The sequence below is a fragment of the Centropristis striata genome, chromosome 4 (genome assembly GCF_030273125.1).
Source record: "Centropristis striata isolate RG_2023a ecotype Rhode Island chromosome 4, C.striata_1.0, whole genome shotgun sequence".
NCBI classification, from domain to species: Eukaryota; Metazoa; Chordata; class Actinopteri; order Perciformes; family Serranidae; genus Centropristis; species Centropristis striata.
In genome coordinates this window covers 26,402,866-26,415,331 of record NC_081520.1, presented here as the reverse complement: position 1 = coordinate 26,415,331, position 12,466 = coordinate 26,402,866, and the positions used below count along the sequence as shown (strand labels likewise).

Genomic DNA, 12,466 nt, shown 5'->3' with positions numbered 1-12,466 from the left:
TGTATGATTAAGGAGAATGTATGTGTGTGAGAGGACCAGAATGAATTATGGCTTGTACGGCCCCTCATACATATATACACACATATATATACATATATATACACGTATATATAAACACACACATTATATATATATATTTGAAATTAAAATATTGCCATGTAGAGCATTTATTGGCAGAAATTGACAACTGGTCAAAAGAACAAAAAAGATGCTTTCATGTTTTCAGACCTCGAATAATGCAAAGAAAACATGTTCATATTCATTTTTAAACAACACAATTCACTAATATTTTAACTTTGGAAGAGTTTAGAAATCATTATTGGTGGGATAATCTCAATTTTTAATTACAGCAGTGGTTCTTATAATCTTCCTCATAAAATCAGATTTGGTTCAGGTGATCAGCTGATAATTTTTCTAGGTCGCACTGGTGCACCTGACGCTGCCCAGGTGAAAAAAATGAATTTATTTCGCAAGCGCATCATCTCTCTGTGTTCTCCTGTGACCGAACTCACGCTCAGCGCTAACAGCAGCCTCAGCGCTAGCACCGCTGACTGCCGGAGCGGCGGCTCCATTGTTGCTGTTCTCGTTGTCAGATAGCATAATTGTTATGCAGAAATTTCACAGCTCTGGTATTTTACCCAACTTCTCAGCCCAACAATCTAACAGATAGCTCTCCTGTTTGGTTCTTAAAGGGGCCGCAGCCCTTAGTGAATGTCTCTACATTGTGAGTCACCACAAAACGATGTAAAAGTGTTTCTTGCTGACAGACTCTGTTTTTTTTTTAACTTTAATAACATCGATAAGACAGATCACGAAAGGGAAAAAAAAATTTCTTTTCATTTATTATAAATATAGAAAGATGTTTGTTGCCTTTTTGTTGTTTTATTTTGCTTCATGTTTTAGTTTGAAATGTTCAATTTGAGCTTAGTGAATCACTTTAAACACTTTTTTAAATATTTCTAATTTTGCTTTTAGTGAGAGCAGTTCAATGAAATAAAGACAAGCATTTCTCTACACCTTATTCTTGTTTAAAAATCATTCACATTATATGAAAATTATGGAGAACGATAACAAGGTGACCTTATGGCATTAAAGGCGAGGCAATGGAAAATTTGGGTGCACCTACATTTTGTGCTGGTGCACCTAAAAAAAAAAGTTAGGCGCACCAGTGCAACCAATGCAAAAAGTTAGTCTGGAGCCCTGAATAATATAAATGGTATGTTGATGATGAGTATGTCCTCCTCACCACTCTGCTCTGCCTGTTTTCTGTTTCTGTTACACAATTGGAAGTGAAAAACAGCATTTTCTGCAGATTTTTACAATGAAAATCCTACCAGGAAAGAGGAAGGCTTTGCAGGAAATGTTGACTTTGATATATAGTAACTTTTGTTTTCCCGACAGTATCTGAAACGTACCAAAGTACACTGAACACTGAGTTTTGAAGTACCTTGCAGAAGGCAAACAGGATGGAACCGAACATCACATCGAGCACTGAGAAAGATTCACAGTTATTAACTCAGCTCATGAAGGAACACATGTGCAGCACTTTCCTTTTAAAGTTGCTCCGTTCAAATTATTTTCAGCTTTAACACCTTGTGTTTTTTACACAGTTAATTTGTCACGTTCAGCTGAGAGAAAACATATCCAGACATGAACAGACGCTGTGTTGTTAGCAGTGGTTTTAAAGAGGAAAGGACGACCAACATTTTTTTTTAAAATCACATTTGCAGGTTGGTTTGAATGCAGTTCAATGTGCTGCAGCTGAGCAGCTGGTTGCTTGTCTTGCCTGTAAACTGACGGTAGCGGTTCACTTTTCCCAGCTGATGTTTGTACGTTTTTTTTAATTATTATTTCTCATTGACATTAAATGCATTTTCATGCAATTAATAAATGTAAAATGCTGTCAGGTGTTCAAATTGTCGTGATCGGACCACAGGTGAATCTTCATTTGTGAACTTTAACATTTGTAGACTGAAATGCAACAGCATTCTGTTTCAACTCCCAAAATGGCATTATACCTCCATTTTGTTCTCTGATAAGGAACATCTCTTAGAATGCTTTGCGTTTATGATTCCTACAGGTCACATCATTGGTCAAGAGACCTGTGACACCACATGGGGGCTCCTGTTAAATCAGATCAGTCTTCTGATCGCGGTCTTTCTCCACTGAACCACTAGAGGGACACAGAGGCCTGGATTCACCAGCCCACCCTCATCTCCTGCAGAGCTCTGCTGCTCTACAGTTTTGTAGCAGCTCACACAGCCACACGGCCACCAGGCCAAGTCATCCCTTCACAGCATGAATTTTATGTCTCTTGTGTGACAAGCCTCTCTCTCTCACACACACACACACACACACCTTTTTCTCTCTTTTGTAAGCCTACACTAGATTAGACTCTTTGAAGAACTCTATACTCCACAGATGTGTGCTTTTATTTGCTTTTACTTGTTTATTTAGAATAAATCATTGTTATTTAATTATTTCTGATAATTATTAATAATTCTGATAGCCATCTAACCACACTTTTGAACCGTGAGATCCACACAAGTGTTGCTCAGGTTCAACCTTACATATTTGATATCCTTATGGGAGGGATATCATTTATGATAACGCTCTTTTATTTATATATCTGAAGCCCAATGCAAGGTATCATTTATTCATAAAAGTGACATCCTTAATTCCCAACAAAATAAACATATAATCCAATTGTATAAACCAACACTAAATTAATTTAAAATGAAGACAAACTTCAGTTGACATCAGCAATCCGACTTTATACCTAATTCAATTTTGTTTGCACTTCATTCATCCATTCATTCATGCATGAGATGATTCTGAACAGCAGCAGGAAATCTAAAGGCTTGTTAGTGTGAAACACACTAACAGGTGGTACCCCATCACATTTCATCTGATTCAAACAAATAATACTTGTACCCCTGTTTGACTCAGATTCTCAGTGAAGTTACCTAGAGGCGAGGCGGAGTGTCCGGCTCTCAGAGGAGAAGTTCTGGGAGAAAACGTAGACGTGGTAAACACAGCGGTACTCCTCTCGGTGGGTGCGGCCTGCAGAAAAGAACGGGAAATGTGCAGAGTGATTGACGGCTGGCAGGGTGTGGTTCTTGACCCTGTTGGTGGAGGTGAAGATGAGCTGGAAGGAGCCTCCTGGGTACTGTGGTTCTGTAGAACAGGAGATGTTGAAGTCCGTACCTATGAGCAGGCGGATTCCCTGCTGCTCGGCCTCAAAAACGCCCTCGATGTTGGTAGAAAAGGACGTGTTTGGCTCAGAGAAAAAATCTGTGAACACAGTGAAAGATCACAAAGGTCACATGAGAAATATGAAATTCCTCCTTCCTCTTTATTGTTTCCTAATAGCAAGCATGTGTCACTGTCCAGGGTTACTTGAACAGATCACCTCCATTTTGGGTTTTTTTTCAGTGTAACGAGATTCCGATACACAATCCCGTAGTAACAATTCAGACTGGACACAATAATGGCTCATGGACCACATCGATTCATTTGAAGTTGCACCAGCAGAACCACAGCCCAACTGTCGACACACTGTAGATACTAACTTTTGGTCCAGTTTAAAGTCCTTGTTAATCACTGCTGGCCCCACTCTCCCTGATGTCTCATCTCTAGTGTACCGTCACAGTGACCGGCTCCTCCCAACAACCTGACATTATCAAGCTCTGAACACAGACAGGACAATAATCAATCAAAAATAAATTAAGTGACTTCCAATTAGTAAAACCAGAGCTGCAGCTGCTCTTCTACCTGAGCAGGTGAGTCCGACAGGTGAGCAGGTGTTTCTTTCTGATCCTGAGCTTCTACAGTCCAGGAGAGAGGACTCATCTCCTCCACACTGGAACTCTTTGGTCCACATTGGAGTCTCCACTTCTCCATAAAGCGCCCCCTGGAGGACTGAAGGAGCCCCACAGCCAAGCTCCCTGCAGACCACCTCTGCATCCTGCTGGTCAAAGTCCTCTTCACACACTGAGGACCAGCTCTGGTTAGACTGGTCAGACTTCACCACCAGTCTGCCTGAACACAGACTGGTCCCAGATCACATTCCAAACTACAGTTATCCTATGTTGATGCTTCGATAAAACAGTGTTTTTGGACAGGTTTGAGTAACAATTAATTAATAAAAAGCCACTACTTTGGCTTTGGCACCTCCAGCTCGCACGTGACGTCATTCACCCAAAACAGCGGCGTCAGGCAGCACGCGCACTTGACAACAGGCAGGCTTGACAACAGCAAGCTGTTCAGCTGAAGTTTAACAAGATTTCTATGTCACAGAAAAAGATTTCCATGTTTTTCCCCCTAAAGGTGGTCAGCAATCACAGAGGTAATGGGAATAGAAATATAGTATAATAATAAAAAAAAATAGAAATGATGTAAGAATGTATAATTTCGAAAAGAGTGTTGCAGCTGGAACTACTTGGGGAAGTAGCTAACGTTAGCTAGCTAGCAGCTAGTTGATATTACATGGGAAAAAAACAATCTTTTATTATTAGCATCTGTATGTAAATGCAATTGTAGTGTGTGAGAATTGTGTACCTAAAAATAATTAAGCTTGGGCTTCTTCTAGACTCTAGAAGAAGCCCAAGCTTAATTATTTTTAGGTACACAATCTATGAATCTAGAGGGGAAAGTAGCTAAAGTTAATGTTAGGCTATAACGTCGAACCATCTTGTTTATTTTCTTTTTCATGCATGATAGCAGCTAGTTAGCTAGCAGACACAGCCTGCCTCTTTTACTGTAGTTGCTAATGTGTTAAATAGAAAAACAATGTGTTGTTACCTAGCCAGCTAATGTCAGTACATGGGTGCAATCAAAATTCTAAATGGGTCATTCATTTGATGATCTGTGGTTATGGGATTGCATCATTTTCACCTTTTTCAGCGGTGATATGACAGGTTTGCAGTGCACCCCTGTACTTAACCAAGCATTTGTCTCTGAATGCAAGTGTGAAAGTAAAAAGTTACAAACAAGAAATGAACAAAGACAGTAGGTGTAGAGTAAGAGTTAATGCAGAGACCTAATTGTACATGATGACTGAAGAAAGAAAAAGAAAAACAAGATGTGAAGTCAAGAGTGTAAGTTAAGACAGATATACTGTACAAGACAAATGTTTGAAGTAAAACGCATGATTCATTAAACATCTCAATGTTTACTGTTGCTGAATGGTTGCTGTTGGTATGTTCAACATGATGAAGTTGGTGAAAATTGCTAGCCTATTTGGTAATACTGGTAACCATGAAATGCCTTAATTCAATTCAGTCCAGAAGAGCAGGTACCTGTAGAGTATGTGGAGAATGTCTCCATGTCTAAAAAATTTCGGGTGCATCTGCTTAGCTCTTCTGGGCTGAGCCCCGCATGTGTCAAAATCCTAGAGACGCCCCTGCTACAGAAAAGAGTTTAGTTTGAGACGTCAGGCCCTGCAGCAGGAGGAGCCTTTCACTACGAGGGGGCGGAAGACAGGATATTGAATGTGATGGGGCTGCAGCTGGATTACGCATTCTGGATCCTCTGAGAGAGTTACAGTAGTCTACACATGATGTCACAAGGGCCTGCACTAGGAGTTGTGTTGATGGCTTGGTCAGGTCTGAGCTTCCTGAAGATCTTTATGTATCGACACGAAACATTGGTTTAACTATAGCAACATATTTTAATTTTATTTTGATGAACTTGTGTTCATGTGGTTACTGATAGACTGAGAGTCTGACAATCAAGATGAACCAAACTGATAAAGATGTACATAAAAAAATACTTTGGACAATTTAAAAACAGAATTCAAAACGTGAAACACCACGTGTGTGTGTGTGTGTGTGTGTGTGTGTGTGTGTGTGTGTGTGTGGGAGAGACGGGCAAAAGTTAAAGTTAAAGCTAACTTGACAATCATTAAATGAAGGAAAGCTCTCATTAATGTGATTAATGCTTCTTTTCCTGCTTTAACAAATCCAGATTACTTTACATTTTATACCCAAATTTCTCATATTTACGGAAACTCCGGATCTTGTTTGACCAGAAATGAAAAACTTTGCTTCATGATCGGTGGGTCCTACCTGAGCTGCACAGCAGCACCATCAGCACACGTACGGGATCCATGTCCAGTCGCTGTGTTGTCATTTTGCTCAACTCTCCTGTGCAGCTTCCTCTCTATCTTTTAATCTCGTCATCAGCCCAGTGTGGTTTCTGTCTGAACGTCAGTGCTCACGGTTTGCTAACAGGAAGCTGCAGGGGATAATCATTTACTGATATCTTGTTTTTAACATCAGAAATAAATGTTCATCAGATAAACGTGTTCCAGCAGAGCCGTATTGGCGTTTCTACCACTTGGGAGGCCCGAAGGGGGAAAATTATTACTTCACTTAAAAGCTTGTTTTGGTGTCTTTGGACTGGTTGTGGAACATTAGTCAACTTTTAATTTGTTACACTAAGAATCAGAGGGAAATGTTTGTGGAACATTTATTAACTGACTCAGTTTGTCCTCATCTTCTCTGATCAGCTGACCTACCAATAAGAATCTTTCTTCAGCTCCTTGTTGAGCTCCTGACCGCCACGTTTGTGTGCAAACTTCATGGTTTTAGCTTTAAAGACTTCTCTGATGGACTGTGCATTGAACCCAATGAGAATCAAAGGATCAGCTCTTTAAACACACAAAGGTCCTCTGCACAAAGGTCCAAACACAACAAGGCTTCAACATTCCTCCTGCACAGTGACTGCAGGAACGTAAAAGGCACACACTCACTGTTTGTGCATTTTAATAATGAAAACTACATCTCAGAAGTAAATAACATTCTGATCTGATCTTCATTTCAATTAATTAAACTTCTTATTTCACTGTGAAAAATCTAAGGATGTAAGATCAACCAAATAATATATATATATCCTGAATAAACAACCTATTTATGTGGGGAGAATATTTTATATGTTGACTGTTGGTATACATTAGGAAAAACAAGCTCCATAATCAATGTTTCTGATCCATTACAGCTGTAAAATAATATTTGTTTTAAATATATTTACTTGTCTTGTATGAAATGTAATTATTCAGGTGAGATGTAATTAAGCATTAATGTAACATTTATGCCAATGAAGAAAATATTTTCTTTGATCAAGAAAAAAATATATACATTGATTGAAGTTTATTTGAAACATGTAAAAAGAAAATAATAGTAATAATACACAAAGTAGAAAGCAGAGCAACACATTTTCACATTCCAAAATAAAAATGTTTTACTCATATGGTCATATCAAATATATAGTGTAATTAACATATTTATTTACTGTAATAATATATATATATATTGATATATTTAACTATCAAAATATAAATTAATCAAAATATGCATCCAACTGTCTGTTTATATACAAAATACAAATAGAATAGTACCATATCTAATTATAAATTCATGATACAATATGTGACATATATGATACATATTTCTTATCCCTCCACATTTGCACTTTACGTCTGTTGAAATTTGAGCAGACGACAACACGTCTTGGACAGACGGATGCATTTATACATTTTTAACATCTAAAATATATTAAAAATCACTAAAATAATTTAAGTTTAATAAGAGCTTCTTAAAATGTGACAGTAATTTATTCAGATGTGCAACACTGCAACCAACCACTGCAGGTGAAGACGAGACTTCAGGGGTGATCAGTGACTCCGTAGGAGTAGATGAGATCTTTTTCTTCTCTCTGAGAGACTCTTTCCTCTGAACCTTCAGAATCCTTCATCTTTCACCTCAGTATTCTTCTCTCATCCTGACTTCTGGCTTCTGCTGGCCTGGAAAGACATGACAGCAAACTTACTAAATACATCGTGCTAAAAACTTCCTTTAACCCTGTAAAACCCAGATATAGAAAAACGCAAAAAAAAAAATTTTCAACCATTAAGATGTTGTTGTAGGAGGCCTTTGGGGGTGAAAATGGAGTGTTTTCAAAAATTTTATGTTTTAGTAAGTTTTTACGGAAACGTTGTAATATTGCAACGTTGGGCTTAATGGGTAGCAGAATCTCCTGTATTTCCACTCATTGTCTGAACAACAGTACAGAACTAAGGATTCATTTGCAGGGTTTTGCTTTTCCCAAACCAGTATATAGCATGAATAATAATCTTAGTCATGTTGTTATGAAGTGTGATTTATTCAAACAAGCACTTTGACATTTATTTACATTATTTACATTTTAAGTTGCAGTCAGTTGCAGTGATAGTCCCAGAAGCAGTTCTTGTCCTCTGAAAAGCAGAGGCGGACATCACACTTGCTGCATTGGGTATTTGTATACCCTTTACTGCAACGTCTGCAGCGTCCTCTTGTCGTCTTGTATGGAAAGTGTCCAGTGAGGTCTCTGCGCACATCCAGAGGGGGGTGTGCACATGTTTTTTGGAGGAGGGACCGTTTGGACTCCCATCACCCAAGGATGGTCTCTTTACAGCATCCGAAGGGCTCCCTGCTGCGTCTGGGCTCCTGTTGCCTGCCGATGGCAATGTAGGTTTTGGTGACTATCTTTGGTGGCTATCTGATTCTTATTCTGATATCCGTCACTTGCATCAGTGTCGTCAAAATCCAGGTCCACATCACTCTCTCCGTTTTGGACGATGGAAATTACGTCCTGCACACTGTATCGAGGATCTCTCTTTGCTGGTGGCATTCTGAAATGGAAAAAATAAAATTGAAACAAATGTACACTGTATATACAAATAGCACACATGCTTACTAGATTCCGGATGACGAGCAGGAAAGATGGGGTGGTGGGGAGACTGATTTCATTTTGAAGTGTTTACACATTGCACTGAAGTAGCCAATTCACACATTTCACAGGCCATACAATACTGTATGATTGACCTATCGTAGACTGTGATTATCATCCTAATGCATGTAGCCTCCACCTTACAACCACACCTTACATTCCTGAACATTAGCACCTGTTCCAGAACAATGCAACAAGTGCACCAGGAGCATCCCCCACAACTGCTTTGACTATGAATTGATAGGAGCATTTTCTGATCAATAGAGACTAAGACAAAGGGCAGACATGCACAAACAGAATTTCTTTGGTAAAAAGTCCTGCATTCTGTGATAAGGAGAAAATACTGCGAGTGTTGAAGGTGGTTAAAAATCATTATAAGTAAATAAAAATGTTTAGATACAGCAATATATCTTTGCACTTTAGTTTCTAATACAATAAATATGTAATTCAATATAAGGCTCAGGCTAGAATGTGTAAATCATGTGTAGTTTAAAGTTATATTGTGAAAATTTTAATTGAAGTTCCTCTCAAAAACAGGGCTGTTTTGACTACCACTCTGACCCAACGTTGTAATATTGCAACACTTATAAAACAAGCTCTAAATAAAATGTAGGGCACATTTTCCACAAACACTACATATGTTCATGTTCTAGACACTGTAATAAACACAAAAAAAAATATTCAAAGCATTTTACTTACTTGAATCAGATTAATCCAGTCCAGTAAATCGAAGGGATGTTGCTCGATCAAAAAATTGGAAGTTGTGTGACTTCTTGACCCTGGGGCGGGCGTTATATACAAATGTTGGATCCAATCGCATTGTGAGAACAAACAATAGGACCCAATGATCATGTTAACGTGGTTGAACCAAAAAAAAAAAAAAAATTTAGAGGTTTTTTGGGGATAACCAAAATTGTTGTAATTCTGCAACACTGGGTCTTACAGGGTTAAGCCGGTTCTGCTCAGAATGAAGAGGTGCAGTACCTTGGAGCTGCAGCAGAGGGCAGTGATGAGGAGCAGCAGGCCCAGCAGCAGGACGACCAGTCGGATCATTAACTCGCTCACAGACGCTGAAACACATCAAACCAGTTTCACTAAAGGTGAAGCTGCCTTCTCTTCTTTAAACTCATGTTTTAGTCAAATTATCAAGCAGATTAACACAAATAATCACATATACAGATTCAGATTTACTGATTGTCAGGAGCTACAATAACTTTACCAAGGGTTATTCTTGAGATATTATTACACACACTACTGGTAGATGCAGCAAAATAAACAGGCTTTAAATATTTTCAAATGTAAGTAAGTAAGTAATGTAATGTAATAAATGTTTTCTGGTTTGGACTTTTGCATGGAACAGCATTTGTGCACGAGGAAGCCAGATATCAGTTAGACTGAAAGAAGCTTCTCCAGAAACAGACAGAGATAGTTAGAGCGGACTTTAGATAAGTGTAGATTTTGTTACACGCAAACAGCACAAGTTTTATCTGAATCAGACAGTTAGTCCTGTGAAGCATGTGGAGATACTCAGTGTCTCATTTATCTGTTTGACTCAGATTCTCAGTGAAGTTACCTAAGACAGCGAGGCGGAGCGTCCGGCTCTCAGAGGAGAAGTTCTGGGAGAAAACGTAGACGTGGTAAACACAGCGGTACTCCCCTCGGTGGGTGCGGCCTGCAGAAAAGAACGGGAAGTGTGCAGAGTGATTGACAGCTGGCAGGGTGTGGTTCTTGGCCCTGTTTGTGGAGGTGAAGATGAGCTGGAAGGAGCCTCCTGGGTACTGTGGTTCTGTAGAGCAGGAGATGTTGAAGTCGGAGCCTGTGAGCACCTGGAGCTCCAGCTGCTCCCCATCAGCCGAGGACAAGGAGATGTTTGGCCGAGTCAGCAAATCTGTTTATAAAAATGGGAAAGCAGATAAACAATGATACAGCCCAGCCACCAGCGAGAAATGTTGGCATTTTACATTTCTGCAGCTGATACATCCATCTGAAATCTTCCTTTAGTCCGCTGATGGAGCCACGTCATGTAAAAAGCCTCACAGGTCCACCACGCAGGGGGGCACTGAGAACCAGAAGACCAAAGGAAAACTCAGAGCTTTATGTTTTTGTGTCCCGTTGTTGGACGTTAGTGCCTTTCAAAAGATCTCCGACCTGAACCACAGAATAAAGCTTTTGTCAGCACCAGCCATAGACTCCTATGAGTGCTTGTTTGCGGTTGTAAAAAAAAGTTTTTGTGGATTTAGGCTACAAAACCACTGAGCTAGGTTTAGGGCAGAAATCTTCCTGGTTAGGCTCTAAAAGACAGTTTAAAGAGGAAATAAATGATGGAAATGCTGGAAGAGAAGTAGTTAGGAGGACCACGTGTCACTCATTAAACATGTCTTTGGACTGTGGGAGGAGAAGATGCAACTTCACACAGAAGAGCCACCAGATTCAAACCCACAATGAGGCCAAAGTGCTAACCACTGCACCCATGTTCTTTTGGTGTTTTTTTAAAACAGTGATCACTTTTTCTGTACAATGGGCCTCTTGCATGTAATTTATACTGAATTTTCAAACTCAAAATAATTTCAAAGTTTTAAAAAACTGAAATTAACTAAAAATAAGATTCTCCTCAATCACTGAAGAAGAGTTCTGTTCACTGAGCTGTTCCTACATGAGAACCACTGTGTTTTAGCAACAGTGTGACTCAAAGTGTTTGGTGTTACCTGAGCAGATCAGGTCCAGGCCAACGTAGGATTCATCATAATCTGTCATCATGACACACTCCGACAGTGCAGCTGCTGACTGGACGCAGGACGCTGTGATCCACCACACGAGTCTGTCTGGAAAATCTCTATTTATTTCTGTTGAGACGGCAGAACCACAATGGAGCTGTGTGCACACTGCGGCTGCAGACGTCATGTCCCACTCAGAGTCCCAGTCGTCCACTGGTCTCCAGTCCCCCTGGCTCTTAACCTCCAGTGTACCAGCGCAGCGGCTGGCCTCACCCACCAACCGGATGTTCTCTGGATCTGAGCGGACACAGGAAGATAATTAGCAGAGGAACTAAACCAGGACGACAAACCAGAGCTGCAGCTGCTCTTCTACCTGAGCAGGTGAGTCCGACAGGTGAGCAGGTGTTTCTATCTGATCCTGAGCTTCTACAGTCCAGGAGAGAGGACTCATCTCCTCCACACTGGAACTCTTTGGTCCGCATTGGAGTCTCCACTTCTCCAGAGAGCGCCCCCTGGAGGACTGAAGGAGCCCCACAGCCAAGCTCCCTGCAGACCACCTCTGCATCCTGCTGGTCAAAGTCCTCTTCACACACTGAGGACCAGCTCTGGTTAGACTGGTCAGACTTCACCTCCAGTCTGCCTGAGCACAGACTGGTCCCATCCACCAGCCTGACAGAGTCTGGAGAGATAGAGGAAGAGAGACAGATTTTTCCAACAGGCTGAGCACACTAATGTCACTCATCAACATCACCTTCACCACAGCTGTCATTAAAGGTGTTACCTAAGCAGGTGATTTCCAGGCTGGAAAAGCTGGATTCATCTCTGGTGGTCACACATTCCTTCAGTGTAGATTCAGTCTGCACACAGGAGGACTTGATCCACCAAACGGGTTGGTCTGAAGAATTAGTTTTCCTCCCCGCTGAGACAACGGGGCCGCAGTCCAGCTGTCGACATATAACAGCTGTGACTTTCAGGTCCCAGAC

General features: G+C 40.4%; 1 protein-coding gene across 1 annotated transcript; it reads right to left on the bottom strand.

The window, feature by feature from the left end:
- Positions 1-7,335: 7,335 nt before the first annotated feature.
- LOC131970336 (scavenger receptor cysteine-rich type 1 protein M130-like) lies at positions 7,336-11,983 on the bottom strand. Its single transcript, XM_059331706.1, has 5 exons — positions 11,857-11,983; positions 11,475-11,780; positions 10,343-10,657; positions 9,754-9,839; positions 7,336-7,804 (listed from the first exon to the last, which is right to left on the bottom strand). Exons 1-5 carry the CDS (start codon positions 11,963-11,965, stop codon positions 7,778-7,780), a joined length of 843 nt encoding a protein of 280 aa, XP_059187689.1. The 5' UTR covers positions 11,966-11,983; the 3' UTR covers positions 7,336-7,777.
- Positions 11,984-12,466: the final 483 nt, after the last annotated feature.